The following is a 22,033-nucleotide window of genomic DNA, read 5'->3' as shown; positions in this document are numbered from 1 at the left end:
TCCTCACAACAACACCTTGATCATCTTGCTTGTTGCGGAACACCCACTTTGTTCCAATCACTCTTGCACCTTTTGGTCGCTCTTCAAGATTCCATACTTCATTGCGAGTGAAATTGTTCAACTCTTCATGCATGGCATTGATCCAATCCAGATCTTTTAGAGCTTCTTCTACCTTGGTAGGCTCATAGCAAGAGACAAAAGAGTGATGAGCAATAAATGAGGTAATTTTTTGAGATCTAGTCATCACCCCCTTTGTTGGACTCCCTATGATGAGATCTTGTGGATGATCTTGTAGGATAGGTGTATTTCTTCTATTGACCACTTGAGGAGGAGGTTGTGGAGCATCATGTTTGATTCCAACTTCATCACAATAAGCTTCTATGTTTGTGTTGTCAAACTCTTTGCCATTGTCACTTCTTATCTTCTTGAGCTTCACTTCAAATTCATTTTGTGCTCTCTTGGCAAACTTCTTGAAACAAGATGCAACTTTGGATTTATCATGAAGAAAGAACACCCATGTATATCTTGAATAGTCATCCACAATCACAAGACAATAGAGATTTCCTCCCAAACTCTTGTATGTTGTTGGTCCGAATAAATCCATGTGTAGGAGTTTTAGCACTCTTGTGGTTGACATGAAAGCTTTGGTTGGATGAGTGTTTGCAACTTGCTTGCCGGCTTGACATGCACTACAAAGCTTGTCCTTCTCAAACTTCACATCCTTCAACCCTCTCACCAAATCATTCTTCATAAGCTTCTTGAGTGAGCTCATCCCAACATGAGCAAGCCTTCTATGCCATAGCCACCCAAGTGTTGTTTTGGTGAATAGGCAAGTCTTCAAGTTTGCATCTTCGGAAGTGAAGTCAACTAGATATAAGTTGTTGTATCTAAATCCATTGAATATCACTTGATTGTCATCTACCTTAGATACAACTACCTCCTTCTCGGTGAACAAGCATTGGAAGCCAAGATCGCACAATTGACCAACGGATAGCAAGTTGAAACTCAATGAAGCAACATAGAGCACATTTGAGATGGAATGATCATTTGATATTGCCACTTTGCCCAATCCTTTGACCTTGCCCTTTGAATTATCTCCAAATGTTATTTTCTCTTGTCCATCTACATCTTCATCTAGTGAGGTGAACATACGAGGATCACCGGTCATATGTTGAGTGCAACCACTATCAATAACCTAATGACTTCCACCGGTCTTGTAGTTCACCTACACACAAGAGATTCAAGCTTTAGGGATCCAAGCTTGTTGAGGGCCCTTCACCTTCTCAACAAGTGACTTAGCCACCCAAATTTTCTTAGGCCTACTCTTGTTGGGGGGGACCTAAGAACATGACTTTCATCTTTCCACTCGAATCTTTTTTAAGCATGTAGTGAGCATTGAAAGCAAAGGGTCTAGCATGCTTGGGCAAGGGTTGTGGTGGTGGAGTTTGACACTCATGAGCAAAATGGCCTTCTTGTCCACATTCAAAACATCACTTTGGCTTTGGTTTTGGCTTTGATTGTTGATGTTGAGCTTGAGCCTTCTTCTTCTCTACACTTGCCATATATCCAATGCCACTTCTATCCATCTTCATGACGGTATTCATGAGTAGCTCACTTTGGAGATGCTTGCCTCTAGCAAACTTGCTCAATCCCACCTTGAGATGCTCTTTCTCCATCTTGAGCTTCTTGTTCTCTTCCTTGAGAATATCATTGTTCTTCTCCTCCTTGAGTTTCTTGATTTCTTCTTTTAACTTCTCATTCTCAAGGATCACCTCTTTGTCATGATCAAGAGTTTCTAGCACAATGGTGTTGTGACTTTTCATCTCTTCAAGATCTTTCATGAGCTTCTCATTGTTACTCTTGAGCTTGACATACTCATTATAGTCATTGCATTCAACCACTTGCTTGCCCTTGCTACTAGATCCATGCTCAATGCTTTCATCAATTAAATCATCACATGAGGTAGCTATATCAATCTTAACAACATGGTTAGTAGCATCATGTGGCTCATTTGGTAAGAATTCTTGTGCAATAATAAGGGTATCATAATTGATCTTTAGAGTTGCATATTCATCTTTTAGCTTATTGTGACTAGTGATAAGCTCATTGTGTACCCACTCAAGTTTATCATTTTTATCTTTAAGCTCTTTCTTAGAAGATTTGAGCTCCTTGAGTTTGGATGATATAGAATCATTTGTTTCCTTGAGCTCATCATTAGCCTTTTCTAATGTATCACACTTAGCTAAGAGTGAATCATTTTTAGCATCAAGTTTTTCATTTGTAGCTCTACTCTTTCTAATGATCTTAGTATATTTTCTAAGTATTTTGACAAGATCATCATAAGTAGGTGAGCCATCATCATCGCTATCACTATCATCACTAGCATGTTCATCATCACTACTATCATCACTCTTAGTTACCTTGCGTTCACCTTTGGCCATAAGGCATAGGTGTGTAGAGGATGATGGCGATGGTGGTGGTGAAGATGCAAGATCAATAGCAATGGCGGCCACCTTTTCATCGTCACTATCATCATCGGATGATCCACTTGATGAATCAATGTCCGTGAGCCAATCACCGACAATATAGGCCTTGCCACTCTTCTTCTTCTTGTAGAACTCTCTCTTTTTGCCATCTCTCTTCTTGTATGGCTTGTTCTTCTTCTTTTCATCTTCATCACTTGAATCATCTTTCTTGCCCTTGTTCTTGAACTTGTCTTTCTTGGGCTTTGTGCATTGATGAGCTAGATGACCAAGTTCGCCACAATTGTAGCAATCCATCTCGGAGATTGGCTTTCTTCTTGAGCTAGTGAAGAACTTCTTCTTTTTGCCATCAAACTTGATGCCACTCTTGTTTAGCCTTTTTAGCATCTTAGTGGTCTTTTTCACCATGAGGGCAAGGCTTTCTTCATCATCTTCATCACTTGAGCTCTCATACTCAAGTCTTGCTTTGCCCTTGTCGTGGCTAGCTTTGAATGCTAAGTCTTTCTCTTTCTTCTTTGTAGAGGATGAGCCATCTTGTGGTGTGATGTGCATGTACATCTCATGAGCATTGATCTTTCCCTAGATTTGTGTCGGTGTAGCGGCGGAAAGATCACCTTGATGTAGCACGGTCACAATGTGCCCATATTTGTCAATGGGGAGGACACTCAAGATTTTTCTCACAACGTCAGATGGTGACATTTGAGTGAGTCCAAGCCCATTGACTTCCTCTACAAGAACATTTAATCGAGAATACATCTCATTAGCACTTTCTTTGGGAAACATCTCAAAAGAATTTAGCTTTTTAATCACAAGATGATAGCGTTCCTCACGCTCACTCTTGGTTCCCTCATGAAGCGCACAAACATCCGACCATAGTGCATGGGCGTCTTTGTGGTTCCTTACACGATTGAACACATCTTTGCAAAGGCCTCTAAAGATGGTGTTGCGAGCCTTTGCATTCCATTTTTCATAATTTACTTCATCGCCTTGAAGTTGTGCGGCATTCCTAGGTGCGGGGAACCCTTGAGAGGCGGCTCTAAGAATTCCAACATCTAGAGCTTCTAAGTAAGCCTCCATGCGGATTTTCCAATATGGAAAATCATCTCCCTCAAAGATAGGAGGAGGACCATCCCCGTGAGACATCTTGCTCTAAGCGATTAAGCTTAAAAACGTGAGCACGAGGCTCCGATACCAATTGAAAGGATCAAGATGCCCAAGAGGGGGGGGGGGGGTGAATTGGGCTAATTCTAAATTTTCTTGCAATAATCAAATCCTACGGATAGCCCAATTAACCCCTTGTGCCTAGAAAAGTGTTTATATCAAACTAATGCACAACAACCTCTCAACCTAAGTTCCAAACTTACTCTAGCAAGCAATTCTTATGGAAATGAAAACAAGTATTGAATTGCTCAAAGTAAATGCTCAAAGTAAGTGCTCAAAGTAAATAGAGAGAGAGAGAGGAACGCGGCGATGTTTTGCTGAGGTATCGGAGAGTCGCCACTCCCCACTAGTCCTCATTGGAGCACCCGCGCAAGGGTGTAGCTCCCCCTTGATCCGCGCAAGGATCAAGTGCTCTCTACGGGTTGATTCTTCGACACTCCGTCGCGGCGAATCACCCAAAACCGCTCACAACTTGAGTTGGGTCACCCACAAGCTCCGCCGGGTGAACACCAAACTCCCAATCACCACCAAGCCGTCTAGGTGATGGCGATCACCAAGAGTAACAAGCACGAACTCTCACTTGACCACGCGAAGCCTAATGAGAAGATGGATGCACACTTTGCTACTATTGATTTGCTAGTGAGGCTACTCTCTTGGATTCTCGAATCACAAACACCTCACTAGGACCTTGCTCTTCTTGGCACTCACAAACATGTTTCTCGGCTGTTGGAATGAGCAAAAGATGCTCCACTCACGAGTGGAGCTTCTATTTATAAGCCAGCCTAAAAAACGAACCGTTATGAGCTTCTGCGGGATGACCGGACGCTCCGGTCGTGATGACCGGACGCTCCGGTCAGTTCAACCTGCGAAACAGTTTTCAAGTGATGACCGGACGCTATCAGGGTCCGGTCAGTACCGACCGGACGCGTCCGGTCGCTCTTGGATGCTTACTGTAAACGACCGGACGCTGGATACTCAGGGTCCGGTCACACTAACCGGACATGTCCGGTCACTCTTTCCCAAGTCTGGACCCTTACTGGAGTCGACCGGACGCTGGCCCTCAGCGTCCGGTCAAACCAGACTTGATCTTCTCGGTCAAATGAACTGACCGGACCCTGCGGCCAGCGTCCGGTTGCACCGGAGCCAGCGTCCGGTCAGTATTTGACCCTCCATTCACTTCCAACTTCCGAACATATGTGAATGAAGTTTGCTCCAAAGGATCTTAGGCATTCATAGGAGCTACCTAGAGCTAGTTTTAACAAGTGTGCACCACACCTAACTCACTAGACTCAACTAGGTCAAGCTACCCGTTCATACCCCCCTTCATAGTATGGCCAAAGGAAAAACAAAGTCCTAAACTACTCTAAGTGTCTCTCCAACTTCAATCGACACTTAGAACTAGTTATCCTTAACCTTGTCGTCCATCCTTTGAAAACCGAAACGATTTCCATCGTAGGGGCATGACAACCTCGATTGCCCAATCGATCTCTATTACCATGACCTAACTTAATTGTCTCTGCAAAACACACGTTAGTCATAGTAATCTTGTATTGACATTAATCACCGAAATCCAACTAGGGGCCTAGATGCTTTCAGAATGAACCCAGACTGGACATGAGTCTAGTGCATAGGGCCATTGGGCTAAGGGGCTGCTGGATTGCCATCATTAGCAACAACTACCCCACCCTGTTCCACCACATTGTTCTCACCACCAATGTTAACAACCTGGTCAAGCATATTGTCCATTTCCTATCCACAACCAGCATAACATTGAACAAGCCAGTACGTAAGGAAAACAAATTGCATGATATGAAATACAAGTTCAATAGATCAAATAGGCAGAAAAGGAATAGGTACTACATCATTGCAAAGTGCCATAGGTCTCAGTTAAAATACAAGTTCCATCAATGCTACTAAATAGTACACGCACCATGCCACTACACCCTAGAATTCCCCCTGTTTTGCCACATCTGTGCAGCCCATGCCTCCCTCTGTTGTGCCCAGGTACCATTGTCAGGGACATGATTTGGCTGTGAGGCATTGTCATTGATGTTAGGGGTCCATGTGGATTCAACAGGTACATGCTCGTCCTGCCCATGCCTGAGAATCCAATTGTGAAGAATACAATAGGCAAAAACAAGCTTAACTTGGGTCTTGTATGGGTGGAAAGGCTTGTTGTCCAATATCCTGAATCTATTCTTTAGAGCCCCAAAAGCCCTCTCAACTATTACTCTAAGAGACGAATGCCTTAGATTAAAAAGCTCTCTTTGATTTTGAGGTCGGTTTGAACCAAACTCCCTCAAATGGTACCTTGTGGCACAAAATGGTGTCAAGAAACCAGGCCTCACTGCATATCCAGCATCGATAAGATAGAATTTGCCTAGAAATTAGCAGATAGGGATATGTTTTAGTAGTTTCATTTAGGATTAATCAAAGTGTCAATGTTTTTTTTGTGGTTTGGATGATACCTGGTGGCACTCTAAGGCCATCAGTTCTTTCAAGAGCACCAAACAAGATAAGAGCATCATGTACAGATCCCTCCCAACTAGCAAGCACATAGGTGAATCTGAGGTCAAAGTCCACGGCTACCAACACATTTTGTGTGATGGTGTGCTTCCTACCTTTAAAGGTAGCTTGCATCTTCATAGGCACTCTAGCTAAGATATAAGTACCATCAATTGCTCCTATGCAGTCCTAAATCAACAAAACATAAGTGCAAGTAAACATTGACACTAAACTAATAATGAATGAGACCTATGCATGCCAAGTTATGGATACCAACCTTGAAATAGGGGTACCACCTTCTACTCCAAGGATTCTAGGATGGACATTGGTAGCAGGAGAGACAATCAATTCATTCCCCAGCTCTCCCACCGCATATAACACATTCTGGAAGAACCTACTAATTGTCTCTGCGGACCTCCTAAAGATGAGGTCAACCACCCTAAACCTCTCACTGTGACCAACAACATGCAAGAACATGGCTACTTGTTCTTCAACAAATACATGTATGCTGTCAGTGACAAGCTCTCTACTACGGAAAAGGTCACAAAGTTGGAAAAGAGGCTCTTCATTCTAAGAAGGTTGACACAGTGCACATCATTAGATTCATAGATGTATCTAAGGTTGTTCATCCTCTGTTTGTCCCTCTCAGCCATGGGACCATAGGTGACTAAGCGCGAATCTTCAACTCTCCTCCTAAACCACATGAAAAACCAAGCAACCACTGCAACAACCACAGCAGCGGCATCCTTGCGCCTAGCTTCAAAGGCCATGTCTACCAACAGGATGGAGGGCAACATTAGAAAGGGAGCATGCAACATGGGTGTGTACTTCTTAGCAAGCAAAAAATAGACAAAATAAACTATGGAAGACGCAGCTGCCACACCAAAGGGTGCTCCTCCAGCATATACTATTACACAATCAACATCACTGACCTCTAGGCACTTTGCTCAGTGTGTACAACAAAATAGGCATCAGCATGTACAAGATCTACACAAAACATGAGGTATACACCAAATACAACACATCATGTACAGATCTAAGCTAGGAACAGGTAAATCAGGTATAGCATCGTACAGATCTGAGGATGTCAAACCAAGAACCCTAATTTCTTGGCATTACAAGCAAAATCCACCAACAAATCAACAAAATCGACACTGAAGAAGGAGGAGGGGAAGAGCGTAGGTGGCATATACCGTCGAAGCGTCGGAGGACCGAGAGAAATCCGCCGACGGTGGTTGCCTCGGTAGGGCTACCGAGGTCGAGGGGGAGATAGAGGGGAGTTCGCACCAGAGCTATGGTGGAAGGAGAGGCGAAGAGTGAGGGCGGTAACCCTAGCCATGACCCGTGCGCGCTTTATCGCCAGGACAGCCTCATCTCCCGCGCTCTTCGAAAAGGTTCCCACCAAGCACCGAGCGAGCCTGCACCGAGAGGGAAGTGGGGATCGAGAAGATGGCGCCGTCCAAGATGGAGGAGGGCATCTGCACGAGAGGAAGCAAGAGAAATGTACGAGTAGGGCAACCAAACATAGACAAAATGCACCAAAGGGTGCGGGATGGGCCATATGACGGCCTAGTTCAGGCAACCAATCACGCCCTACGTGCGTGCACACGGATCCTCGATGGGCAACGTTCAGTATTTAGCCTTAAAGACCTAAACTTAATTCCTTGAAAATAGGCTGCTGCTGATCATTTAGGAGTATCATGAGAAATCACTTTGATTGAGATTTTAGAGTATCAAGTGTAATTGCCGATTAATTGCGCCACCCAGAATGATCTGCTGCTCCGTCTAGAGTTAGTGCCTGTCAGTATCTTCAGTCTTTAGAAGTTTTGAAGGGTTTCACACGGATCCAACCTGAAAAACAGAATGATAAGAGCTTTCCTGAAACGAAAAGGGCTTTGCTTAAACTAATTCTAATTGCATCATTTGCATTGCGTAAATAAAGCAGGCAACATTTACCATAAACTTAAAGGGTATTGTCGTTGACACCAAAATGGGCCGTCACACGATCGCGTCGGCCGTATAGAGCTCATAGGATGCACCTTTGAGAGGTCCTAATATGGCTAGAGGGGGGGTGAATAGCCTATTTAAAAATCTACAAATCAACTAGAGCAATTTGATTAGTATGACAAATAGCGTAAGCAAACTTGCTCTAGCTCTACAAGGGTTGCAAGCCACCTATTCAATAATTCTAGTTGCAATGATTACTTGGGCACACAAACTTGCTATGTAATTACTCACTAAGAGCTCTCAACCTTACTACTCTAAAGAGCTCAACTAGATGAATATAAATAATAAAGCAAGCTCTCAATTCTAATTACACTAAAGAGCTTGTGTCAACTAGTTTGCAAGAATGTAAATAAGTGAGTAAGGTGATTATACCAACGTGTAGGGGATGAACCAATCACAAGATGAATATATAGCCAATCACCGGGAGAATGCCAAAGACAAGAGACAATCGATTTTCTCCTGAGGTTCACGTGTTTGCCAACACGCTACGTCCCCGTTGTGTCGACCAACACTTGGTGGTTCGGCGGCTAAGAGGTGTTTCACAAACCTCGTCCACACGATTGGACACCGCAAGAACCGACCCACAAGTGAGGTAACTCAATGACACGAGCAATTTACTATAGTTACCTTTCGGCGCTCCACCGGGGAAGGTACAACTCCCCTCACAATCACCGGAGACGGCCACGAACAATCACCAACTTGTGCCGATCCTCCACCGCTGCTCCAACCGTCTAGGTGGTGGCAACCACCAAGAGAAACAAGTGAAATCCGCAGCGCAACACGAATACCAAGTGCCACTAGATGCAATCACTCAAGCAATACACTTGGATTCTCTCCTAATCTCACAAAGATGATGAATCAATGATGGAGATGAGTGGGAGGGCTTTGGCTAAGCTCACAAGGATGCTATGTCAATGAAAATGTGCAAGAGTTTTCCCTTGAGCCGGCCATGGGGCTATAAATAGAGCCCCAATCAAATAGAGCCATTATACCTCTTCACTAGGCAAAACGCGCTCTGACCGGACGCTCCGGTCATACTGACCGGACGCTGGCCCTCAGCGTCCGGTCGCCCGATGGACGCCACGCGTCACCAGCTTCAAACGCTGTTCGTCAGATTTCAACGGCTATGAAGCTGACTGGATGCTCCGGTAAAACTGACCGGACGCTGAAGCCCCAGCGTCCGGTCGTTTCCAGTAAGCTCCCCGAGGCATATTTTTTTGACCGGGCGCGTCCAGTCCACCTTGACCGGACACAACCAGCGTCCGGTGCTCAACCCTAGCCACTGTGCCGTCTGACAGCTCGACCGGACGTAGCCTTTCAGCGTCCGGTCGCTGAGTGACCCAGCGTCCAGTCAGTAGACCGACGCCAGCATCATTTCGACCAACTCCATTTCAACTCTAACTTCTTCACCCTTGCTCAAATGTGCCAACCACCAAGAATTTTGCATCCGACGCAATAGAAAATAGACATTTCATTTTTCCGAAAGCGCCGAATCTCAACCCTGCAAACACCTTGTGCACATGTGTTAGCATATTTTCACAAACATTTTCAAGGGTGTTAGCACTCCACTAGATCCTAAATGCATATGCAATGAGTTAGAGCTTCTAGTGGCACTTTGATAACCGCATTTCGATACGAGTTTCACTCCTCTTAATAGTACGGCTATCTATCCTAAATATGATCATAGTTACTAAGTGTCTTGATCACTAAAACAAAATGGCTCCTACATTTTATACCTTTGCCTTGAGCCTTTTGTTTTTCTCTTTCTTCTTTTCCAAGTTTAAGTATTTGACCATCACCATGCCATCACCATTGTCATGATCTTCGCCATTGCTTCATCACTTGGAGTAGTGCTACCTATCTCATAACCATCTTGATAAACTAGGTTAGCACTTAGGGTTTCATCAATTAACCAAAACCAAACTAGAGCTTTCAACCTTGCAACTCCTTTTAAAAAATTGGCCTAACAGACTTGTTAATATGCCAACGCTTGTTCGGGAGGGACCTCGTCGAAAAAATGCATGTCGGTGTGTCCTAGATTCGACAAACCCGGTAAGTGCCTTCTCATGCCATAGAGACTAGAGAAGAACAGCACATAGGGTTGAAAAAGTAGGATAAAGAGATCAAATGAAAGTTTTGTACTGACAAATGCAATTGAATGGAATGCCCTCAATAGGGCTGGCCCCCTATTGCTTCCACCATAGCTCTGCATGCTACGCATGCACTTGCAACCTGAAGCATTTATTGCAACATACGCCCGAAAATCGGTGAAACATTTGGAAAATATGTTTGCAACATATGTGTATAGCCACTGCAACATATGCAACATCTAGATAAAACACTTGAAACATACGTCTGAAACAGATGAAACATTTGAAACATACACTTGCAGCATATGCGTATAGTCCTTTCAATATATGCAACACCGGATCTACTTTTACAATATTAACATGAAACGCACTGCAACGTACGTCTGAAATGGCTGAAACATTTGAAACATATATTTACAACATACATGTATAGCCATTGCAATATATGCAATACCAGATCTACTTTTACAACATCCAAATGAAACACATGCAACATCTAGATGAAATATATGAAGCATATGGAGGTCGACGCCGCCGCAGAGCTCGATGCCACGGAGTGGCACGGAGGTCACCGGTGCAGAGTTCATTGGTGGCACGGACCTCGGAAGTGGCTTCGGCAAGCGGATGGAGACGTGGTGGAGGCGGTGAATCCGCGCGTGCAGGGGGGAGGGGAGGGGGGAAGCAGGAAGGTGGCGCGAATCATCACCCTAGGCCATGGCATCGAAGACGCTGCACGCCGGAAGGAGCCACGGCGTCCCCGACCTTGAGTGGAGTCTGCGCTGCATCTAGGAAGTGCCCAATGACCACAACCACGACGCCAACCATCTCGTGGACGCAACCTAGCGAGCGTCGCCGTTCTACGCCGAGCTAGAGCCGTCGTCTGAGCCCACACCACCACAACGTCCTCTCGCCTTCCTCGGCACCACGCACACTGAGTCTGTCCGTGGGCGCGCGGTAGCCGCAACGCTGAGTCGGTTGGGGTGGTGGTGGCGCTTTGCACGCCATGGCCGCGACGAGTGAGGAGGATGGGTCGTGGCAGTGGACGCCCCACGTGGCGCGCGGAAGGGGCATGGGCGACGCGGCGCCGGATAGGGTGCGGTGGCGAGGCAAAGTAGGCGGGCGAACGGCGCATCGCTACCACTGGGGGCGGACGATGCAGTGAAAGCAGTAATGTCGCGAGTCGGGAAAACATTCGGGAGTGGAAGAACGACGCGCTGCCTATTGGGCCCAATCGATGCATAGGCCCAAGAACGGGGGTGTCCGGACGGACATCCTCGTCAAAGCATTATCCATATTTGAAGGGTGCAGAGGTCTAGCCCCGTTAGGAGCTGAAACTCTTACGGTTTCCATATAAAAAATAACTCTAAACTTAGTTTAGGCTGTCAACACCCGCCTGCCGGCTTCCACGGGTGTGGATCTTCCAAAACACGTAATTCTCTCGTCAGTAATCTAAATTGGGTTTTCTATCTGTATTTCATAATGGTATAGTCTCATTACATCTTTTGACAAAGTTATAAAATTGGCCTAGTTGGTTTAGAAAAAAACAGCCATGCCGGTTTTCGGGAACACCCGGCCGGATTGACCAATAGATGCGAACACATACTGAATCAAGAAAACAAAAGCACGCGAATGCTTGGTCAGTATAAGTTCTATGAGCTAGTGGACCGGACGCTGGATCCATCCTGATGCCAAACTCTCTGACCACTGTGGTGAGAAATAATGAGAACACCGGCATCTCATTCTCATCTGATAGTGCTGGAAGGAAGCCACACTGCTCACTGCCCCGGCGCACCACGTACGTCTCCACTCCGGCCGGGGCACTCGTTTTCAGTGGGCGGTCAAGATAAGAACGCAATCAATGAATCAATGGGTGCAGGCATCAGGCGCTCTACCCCTGGACTGGATGGACTGACACCAGATAGAGATGCCCTCCTCCCTCCAACTCTTCCTATATATACATGCAACCATCCATATGTATCTGTCCATCCACACAAACATACAACACTGTTGCGTTCAAAAACATACAACACTGTTGTCATTTAGTTGTTCTTGCTAGGCAGTTACTTACATTGAGCACCTGTCCACGTACATCTATCTCCTGCGTGCTCTGAAGACCAGACTTCAGCTTGTTCAATTTTGCCTTGTTCTAGCTAGTACTAGTAGTTGAGAAGAAGGTTTCACAAGTGCAAGCAGACAGGAAAGAGCCAAAGAGTTGAGATAAGGTTCGAACAGATGGAGGATGTGGTGAAGTTCATCTTTGGAATTTCTGGTGAGAGTGTTGCAGCTCCTCATGTGTCCTCACTTTGATGATGCTCTTGTGGTTCTTTTACTTACTGTGTTTGTGTTCTGGGTTTCAGGAAATGTCATTGCTCTCTTCCTCTTCCTATCCCCAGTGTAAGTACTCGACGTAGCACGTACAATATCTATTCCTCGGTATTTGTTAGCAACAGGAGTGAGCAAATTCATAGTAAAAACATTCCAATATAGACTGATTATTGCAGTTCATACAGAAAAACTGCTAGCACGCACAACTTTACTTTTTCCTGTACAAATATATAAATAAGGTGTACCCAAGAACAAGCTACTCCATGAATAATTGGGGGTGTGTATGCGTAGCCTATTTTGCTTCATTTATTTTATTCTATTTTAAGCTGGAAACATCCAGCATCTGCGACGTCGATGTCTTTGGCTTTGTCCCTTTGTGATATTCCATTCATGCACTCGAAACACGTTGCAGTCCAGCTGTTAATTCTCCAACTGAGTCATACTGCATGCTTAAAGCTCTAAACTGACGATCTGCTGAAATTTTTGTTTTTGGCTCACAGGCCTACCTTCTGGAGGATCATCAAGAGGAGGTCGACGGAGGATTTCTCAGGGGTGCCGTACAACATGACACTCCTCAACTGCCTCTTGTCAGCTTGGTAAAAGCTGCTGCTCGTTCGCATGCACTTCAATTTCCAGAGTCAAAAGTATACTGCTGGCTTGCTCTTTTTTTTTTTGAACGAACTAGTATACTGGTTTGCTAAAGAACAGCGAAAACACACACTACCACACTGTGTATAACACGGAATTTTCCCACGTAAATCGCGTCACTTTGTAACATTCAAAACCATGATGGACGAACTTGCCTAGTCGTCCAGACACATAACAAGCTTGTCGGTGAAGCGCACCAAACACCCCCTTAGATGTCAGTCCAGGATCTACTAGACACCACGGGAATGGTGTTGCTGTCTGCCTGTCTGTGTTTGTTGCCTGTCTGGAAGGGACAGTGCAAGGTGGTGACGAAACGAGAATAGGGGAGTAGGGAACATCTCCATCGCCGTATGTGAGCCGTGTCGCTCATCCAGAACCAGGCTCACAAGTCACAAGTTTAGACGGGCCACGGGCCACGCCAAGAGGTTGTTGATGGAGATGAATCCCCGACACGGCAGTTGACCCATGTCCGGCCACGTGGCTAGCTCCCTCTGTACACCCGAACGCGTACGCGCGCTGATGGGTTTCGGATGTGCTGCACCTGCACGGGTGCATGCAGGTACGGGCTGCCGTTCGTGTCCCCGAACAACATCCTGGTGTCGACGATCAACGGCGCGGGCGCGGCGATCGAGGTCGTGTACGTGGTGATCTTCCTGGTGTTCGCGTCCACGCAGCGGACGCGGCTGCGGATGCTGGGCCTGGCGTCGGCGGTGGCGGCGGTGTTCGCCGCCGTGGCGCTGGTGTCGATGCTGGCTCTCCACCACGGGCAGGGGCGGAAGCTCATGTGCGGCCTCGCCGCCACCGTCTGCTCCATCTGCATGTACGCCTCGCCGCTCTCCATCATGGTACGTTTCCGAGCGGTTAATTGATTATTCCACTGCAATACTGCATGTATATATATATATATATATATATATATATATATATCTCGTCATCAGGCAAGGCAACTTTGGTGATCGATCGACTGCGTGCTTTCATGCAGAGGCTGGTGGTGAAGACCAAGAGCGTGGAGTACATGCCGTTCCTGCTGTCGCTGGCCGTGTTCCTGTGCGGCACTTCCTGGTTCGTCTACGGCCTGCTCGGCAGAGACCCCTTCGTCGCGGTAAGCACGGCACGCCAAGAGTTCGTCGTCAGAGTCATCTGGTCTCTCCTTTAATTTTGACCGAGACGTATATATAGCTAGCTAGGCACGTAAAATCTGCAGCTAGTAGTTGTTACTTCTAGGTGTTTGATTGATGCGTCGGTTAGCCGTTATTAGCGTTTCGTTGTCTCCGCCTCTGGCTCGATCTGGATGCCCTGGACTTGCCGGTATATCTGATTCGAGCAAGGCCCAGTGCAATGGCAATATGGCAACTGGCAAGCGCGCGCGCAGTCTGCAGCCACATGCACGCTGCGGGTGGCAACGCGCGTGGTCGAGAGTAATGGGCAGCGCCCAAGAGGCGAGGCAATGCCCATGCGCAAGCTGCCGCTGCCTTCAATTGTGCACGCCTTGTGAAATCGATGTGGCGTGTGTTTTGGACTGACGATTAATTATTGAATCTCGTTGATGCGTGCGTGCAGATCCCCAACGGCTGCGGAAGCTTTCTGGGCGCCGTGCAGCTGGTCCTGTACGCCATCTACCGGAACAGCGGCGGCAAAGCGGGCGCGGGTGGTGCCGGCAAGCAGCAGGCCGGCGACGACGTGGAGATGGCATCCGACGCGAAGAGCAGCAAGAAGGTCGCCGACGACGTCGGCAAGGAGGACCGCCTGGTCTAGCTCGGATCGGAGCCACTTCGGTCAATGGAATATTCTGCTTACTTATAACATACTCCTAGCTATATGCGGTAAATAGTAGGCCAGCACCAGGACAGCAAGTGTGTTTCCTCTCCCCTGCAAATCAACCGTTCTCCTCTCCCGTGATTGTGTACCTGCATGTATGCGAGAGTGCGTGCTGTACTGCTGTAGCTTATATATACACTGTATGTAATAATGTAACTGGGGTTTTTATCTTCACATGCAAAACAAGTAAATCTAGCATTAGTTTTGCTTCATTTCCCTTCGTCGATTTTCTGAAACTGTTTTTGGTCTTCTTGGATCAAATGTCAGTCCACGAGAGGCAATGGCGTCCGTGACGTTGCAATGGGTCCCAGGGTAATGGGCTGGAAATTAGCATCAGGCGCAATAATTTTTTGTCACCGACTCAGCTGCTACACCTGCGACACAGAAGACTGAAGACTCTGATGGAGTCGTCGAACCTAATGAAGCTGGCGCAGTAAGGCCGGAGCGGGCGCGGCGCGTTGCTCGGCCCAACAAGAAGTACTCAGGGCCTGAATGGAAGTAAGTCGGCCCAGCTAAGCCCATGAAACGGGCAGGCAATGTTGCCTTGTAAAAGAAGACGAGAGGCGGGAGGAGAACTAAGTTTTGAACTCTGTAAGGTGAACCCAGCCAGAGGCTGTGGCGACGGCGGCACCGACCTGTTGCCGGCGACCGAGAAATCTACCGGAACCTACCACTACCACTATCTCCCTGATTTCGGTGACAAACTGGTATCATATCTCGAATCCTGACGTTCCACCCTTACTACACCCGTAGCCAGATGTCGATGGTCTCACCCGAGGAACAGCAGGGACAAATCATGGCTCTGCTGACCCAGAACTCGAAGGGGATCGCCGATCTCCAGCAATCCATGGAGCAAGTGAAGTCTGTGAAGGCGGATTTCGAGCTGTGGAAGCCGAGGTGAACAATCGCGTCGCCGAGCTCGAGCATGCGGTGAACTACATCGGCGAGCATATGGAGCAGCTGTTCGGGGACCAGTTGAAGCACACGATCTCCGACAGCCGATCTCCGAATGAGCACCCCGACTCAGATCCCAAACCCGACGCGGGGAAAAAGGTGGCGGGCTCCGCTCATCTGGAGCCTCCTCGTTCAAGGCGTCACCTGGTAAAAGGTCCTTGTTTGGTTTTGGTAATTGAGTGACAACCTTAGGTGTACTAATATGTGTTTGAGTAAGATACATATGTGATTAGTCCACAAGTACATCATGTGTGAGCAACCTATGCTATGGAGGTGAAATGGGTTGGATATGTTGCAAGGCTCACACATGTGATGAAAGAGCTCATTATTGCATATGAGACATGACATGGAGTCATGTGACTAAGGTGGAGAAGATCAAGACAAGACTTGGCTTGATGGACCGGTTACAAGCGTGAAGGGCAAGTTGAAGACTTTGGAGCGATGAACCGCGTGACGGTGAAGCTTGAGCAAGACTTGGCGCCGATGGACGAATGCAACGGTGAAAAGCAAGTGAAGTCAAGATCGATGAACCAATACAGTCATATGATGATATGAAGTGGATCATATCATTTGTCGATCAAGGTTGGTGCATGTGTTGCATCAACATTGGAGGAGATGGAATGGAATGCGCAAGGCAAAGGTATAATCTATAGGACATTTCATTTCACCGGTCATAGGTGTGTAGATAAGTTTATGACCGGGTTTAGGATAGATGGCCGTATTATCAAGAGGGGCAAACTTGTTTGCATATCGGTCATCTAGTGCCACTTGAGCGATCTAACTTTGCATACGTGTTAGGATCGAGTGGCGTGGTGAATTGAGTGACTAATCCTTTGGGAAATATTTGTGAAAAGCTAACACACGTGCACAAGGTGGTGAACACTTGGTGGTGTTAGCACATTTGTAAAGGTGAAGAAGTTGGTGGTACCGCCACCCCTGTGGTGCTGATCGGCTGAGGAGTCCGAGAAGGAGTTGGGGTGGCACTGCCCTGCCCTGGCGGTGGCACTGCCCCATGTGTCCGGTGACCACCCGACTTTAGCCGAGAGCATGTGAGGGTAGGCATCAAAAGTGGCAGTGTGCACCGCCCTAGACGTGACGGTGCACCGCTGCGGCCACTCCCATCCTGTCCGGTGGCACCGACCCATTTTTCCTAAGACTGGTTGTTTCGTTGGTTGAGCGAGGGGGTCACCGCCATGGTGATGGCGGTGCACCGCCCTAAAATTCTAGAGAGGGGTGTTTTGGGACTTGGCCGATGTCGATACGGGACCCACGGGATACCCCACAGGGAAGAGAGAAGATCTAGTCTAACTAGGATTCTTTCCATGTAATCTTAGTAGTAGTATTATTCTGTAATCCTACTAGGAACTCTCATTGTAAACCGACTAGGACTCTGGCCTCCTGACTATATAAAGGAGGACGGAGTTCCTAGAGAAGGGACTTAGATAACGCAACACTTGACAATCAATTCAACGCAAAGGCTAACGCCGAACTAGACGTAGGGCTATTACTCGATCACGGTCGAGGGTCCAAACCAGGATAAATCGACTGTCTCTTGTGTTTACCGTCGAGTTCTGCATACGCTGAAGCCCGAACAAACTGCCCTGGGTACCCCCGTGGTAGGCTATCTGTGGTGAAACATCGACAGCTGGCGCGCTAGGTAGGGGCTTTCGACGAATTTGCATCCAAGAGCTCGACGGACCTCGACAACATGATCTTCTCGACAGGATCAACCTTAATCTTCGGTTCATGGATCTACGAGGCCGGCAACGATGGCAAGCTCCAAAGTCGTCTCCTCGAAGATTTGGATCACCATGAAGACCTTTCTATTTCGGTGACTACGACAGATCAACTCGCCGGAAGATTCACGCAGCTCGTGATGTCCGATCCAACTCAGATTTTGTGACTTTGCGCATCCGACTCAAACTCAGGCCCCGCATCCGAGACGGAGTCTTTACCGGGTTCTTTCGAGAAACCAAGTTCTTTTCCGGCGGGGCTCCAGAGCGTGGCCTCAGCCTATTAAGAATACAACTTGGAGTACACTTAGAGTCCTTTCAAGAAGTCGGGTCATTTTCCGTTCAGACTAAACAACATGGCAAAATCTTATCAGGCATGGCCCGAAGGATCCCTTGTTCCAGTGCTTAGAATGCCACTAAAAGGAGCTCAGGAAGGTCTCATACTAACTATAACATCTCAAGACTGCATCGTCCACTAGCCAGGTTCTGTTCCTAAGGATAGCGGTACCCGACTAGTCAGCACGACGACAACAACAATTCTACCCTACCAAGAAAAAGACTCGATCTACGACCTTGAAGCCTCTACTAAAGTTATCAACAACTCCAACAGTGTGGAAACCAACGCCGATAATAGAACAATTCACGCACGAGAAGTATTCATGGTTCGCCGTCCTCGATCACCATTGGTCCCCCCAGAAGCACCCGACATCAGGTCATCGGACGAATCTGAGTCCAACATATCACCCTTTATCCAGGGGCACGATGGTGAGACCGAGAATCAGAAGCAAGCCAGAGAAAGAAGAAACAAATTGAAACAAGGACGCCAACGCCGTGCTAGGCAGCACAAGGAAGCTTGGATCAGATATGAGTCAGATCTGGCCGAGTACAATAGAAGAAAATCAGAGCAAGAAGTCGAAGAAAGGCGCGCGACGAATACACCCTACAATAGGATCCGAGAAGCAATAGAGGAACTCAAAGCGACCTCACATCCCAGTGAAAAATAGGAACAACTCCGAGACATTCTCTGGTCAGCAGCCCTAAGGATGCACGATGGAAATACATGCTCAAAACTACCTGCCAGGTCAACATCTCATAGGAAGGAAGATCAAAATCAAAGGAAGTCCGCTTTTGAGAGACTTGGACCAAGTGGAAGTCACAATAGAGAAAGTAGAAGGGACCATAGTCAAAACTACCGTGTCGAACAACCAAGGAAGATCAGAAGCGAAGCACCCATTTAGACATCCCCGCGGAACTACTCTCACCAAAACGACAGTTGGCAGGAAGGAGGAGCCAAATCAGAATACAAAGAAGTTGGAACGCACGATAGATTCCCTTGTTTTGCAAAAAGACTTGCTTCAATACGACTACCTCACAAGTTCAAGCCATCCAACCACTCTAAATATGATGGCAAGACCGAACCAAGGCAGTGGCTCAGGATTTACTCGCAGTTGATTGAACTAGCCGGAGGAGACGACGATATCAAGACCTTGTTCTTTGCCATGGCCCTAGAAACCATGCCCCTTCAATGGTTCGACAAATTAAATCCAGGGTTAATCAGAAATTGGGAGGACTTGCAAAGAGTTTTCTGTGAAAATTTCGTGGGTATCATTATGCACCCCATCACCCACGCAGAATTAAAAGGACTCAAGCAGAAAGGAGACGAAAGTCTCAGGAACTACTATCGACGATTTGGCGAACTATGTGCTCAAGTACATGACATCACCCAACGAGAAGTAATCGAAGCTTTCTCTCATGGAATCATGGCTAGGTGGCAATTTTAGGACTTCTACAAAGAAAACCCAAGAAACAATGAAGAATTCAGATGCACAGTAGAAAAGATGATTACTGCAGAGGAGAAGACACGAGAAAGGTTCCCGGATAGAAACAACCAAGACAACCCGGACAAGTAAAATCATCGAAACATCAGACATCAGGAAAGAAAACATGGACCAGACAACACCGTAGCGGTGGCTGACAAATCAAGGAAGTTTTCCAAACCCAGAAGGTATGACAACATTGAAAACATGCATTGCATCTGGCACCCTAAAGGAAATCACACCATCGGAAATTGCTACACCTTCAACGATCGATACACAAGAAAAGATAATAAGGTAAACACTAAAGAAGACAATCAGAAAAAAGATGAAGACAACCACGAAGACAAGGGATTCCAAAAATCCAAGGGGACAGTAGCAGTGATCTTCACTGGGGCCCTAGATTCTAGAAGCAAACATCAAGAAAAGCTAGCTCTACGAACTATCATGGTAGCAGAACCGGCTACTCTAAGATATCTCAATTGGTCACAGTATCCAATCCAGTTTTCAAGAGAAGACCAATGGACTAGCGTAGGAAACATAGGCCATTACCCACTGGTTCTAGATCCAACTATCGCCGGTATGACTGTCACAAAAGTACTAATCGATGGGGGAGCCGGACTCAACATCATTTTTTTAGAAACGCTAAGGAAGATGGGACTACAACTCATCGGGATGATTACACCAATGAGCACCCCTTTTATGGGACAGTACCCGGCAAGGCAGCCATGCTACTTGGACAAATCACTCTACCGGTTACTTTTGGAACTCCCTCAAACTACCGAACATAGTTCATCAAGTTTGAAGTTACAGACTTCGATTAATCATATCACGCAATCCTCGGGCGCCCAGCACTAGCAAAATTCATGGTGATACCGCATTATCCATACCTATTGCTTAAGATGCTAGTGCCTAATGGTGTCCTTTCCCTTCGAAGTGATTTAAAGCGTGCTTTTGACTATGACGTTCAGGCAATTCAAATTGCAGCCAAAGCACAAGCCACCAATGGTAGAAAAAAATAGCCACTATTGCCATAGAAATGAGCTCAGAAGAACTAGAGATACCGGCTAAGAAGCCCAGCATCCTCGCACCACCAAAAGAAGCCAACATCAAGCAAATCGACCTAGGCACCGGTGATCCCTCCAAAACGGCAACCATCAGCGCCCACCTCTTGGCAAAATAGGAACTTGCGCTCACCAACTTTCTTTGGGACAACAAAGATATCTTTGCTTGGAAGCCGGCCGACATGCTAGGTGTCCCAAGAGAGTTGGCTGAGCACAGAATCGATATCAATGAAGGCTCCAAGCCTATGAAGCAATGGCTATGACAATTCTCACCCAGCAAGAAGGCAGCAATTAAAAAAGAAATCGCAAAGCTAATGGTAGCCGGATTCATCAAAGAAATCCTTCATCTAGATTGGCTAGCAAACCCAGTTTTAGTACAAAAAAAGAATACGGACGAGTGACACATGTACGCCGACTACACTAATCTCAACAAACACTGCCTGAAAGATCCATTCGGGCTACCACACATTGATCAGATAGTTGATTCAACAGCAGGATTGGCCCTATAATCCTTTCTTGATTGCTATTCAGGATATCACCAGATCGCATTAAAGGAACAAGACCAGGGCAAAACATCTTTCATTACTCCGTTCGGTGCCTACTGCTACAAGACCATGTCGTTTGGACTCAAGAATGCTGGTGCCACATACCAAAGAGCTATCCAAACGTGCCTTGGTGATCAGATCGGCGAAAACATAGAGGCATACGTGGATGACGTAGTAGTAAAAACAAAGAACCCGGACACACTAATTGAAGACTTAAAGCAAACCTTCAAAAACCTAAAAAGGTGAAGGTGGAAATTGAACCCAAACAAGTGTGTATTCGGAGTTCCTTTCGGACAACTACTCGGATGCTTAGTCAATCATTGTGGAATCGAAGCCAGCGCTAAGCAAATTCGAGCCATAACAGAGATGGGCCCTTCTCAAAGTGTCAAGGATGTGCAGAAACTAACAGGCTGCATGGCGGCCCTCAATCGTTTCATATCAAGACTCGGTGAAAAAGGGTTACCTTTCTTTAAACTACTAAAGAAGATAGACAAGTTCGAGTGGACAGAAGAAGCCAACGAAGCTTTCAAAAGACTTAAGGCATACCTCACGTCCTCGCCCGTTCTCACACTTCCAAAGAAATACGAAGACATGATGTTGTACATTGCGGCAACTTCTACTGTGATCAGCACAGCGATAGTCGTAGAAAGAGAAGAAGAAGGGCGCATATATAAAGTACAACGCCTAGTATACTACATCAGCGAAGTACTATCAGAATCAAAAATCCGGTACCCGCATGTGCAAAAACTACTCTACGCCCTCCTGATCACTTCACGCAAGCTTCGCCACTATTTTGAAAGCCACAAGATTACCGTAGTGACAGATTTCCCACTCGGAGACATCCTACACAATAGAGACGCAACAGGGTGCATATCTAAGTGGGCAG

At 46.7% G+C, this 22,033-nt stretch overlaps 1 protein-coding gene across 1 annotated transcript; it reads left to right on the top strand.

The window, feature by feature from the left end:
• The first annotated feature begins 12,219 nt into the window (after positions 1–12,219).
• Positions 12,220–15,249, top strand: LOC136513386 (bidirectional sugar transporter SWEET1b-like). The gene is made up of 6 exons (XM_066507393.1): positions 12,220–12,515; positions 12,604–12,640; positions 13,072–13,167; positions 13,779–14,064; positions 14,202–14,321; positions 14,780–15,249. The coding sequence occupies exons 1-6, from the start codon at positions 12,479–12,481 to the stop codon at positions 14,972–14,974; spliced, it is 771 nt and encodes a 256-aa protein (XP_066363490.1). The 5' UTR covers positions 12,220–12,478; the 3' UTR covers positions 14,975–15,249.
• The last annotated feature ends 6,784 nt before the right edge of the window (positions 15,250–22,033 follow it).

The sequence above is a fragment of the Miscanthus floridulus genome, chromosome 16 (genome assembly GCF_019320115.1).
Source record: "Miscanthus floridulus cultivar M001 chromosome 16, ASM1932011v1, whole genome shotgun sequence".
Classification (NCBI taxonomy): Eukaryota; Viridiplantae; Streptophyta; class Magnoliopsida; order Poales; family Poaceae; genus Miscanthus; species Miscanthus floridulus.
The sequence above is the reverse complement of the archived record's forward strand: the minus strand, read 5'-3'. Positions and strand labels throughout refer to the sequence as shown.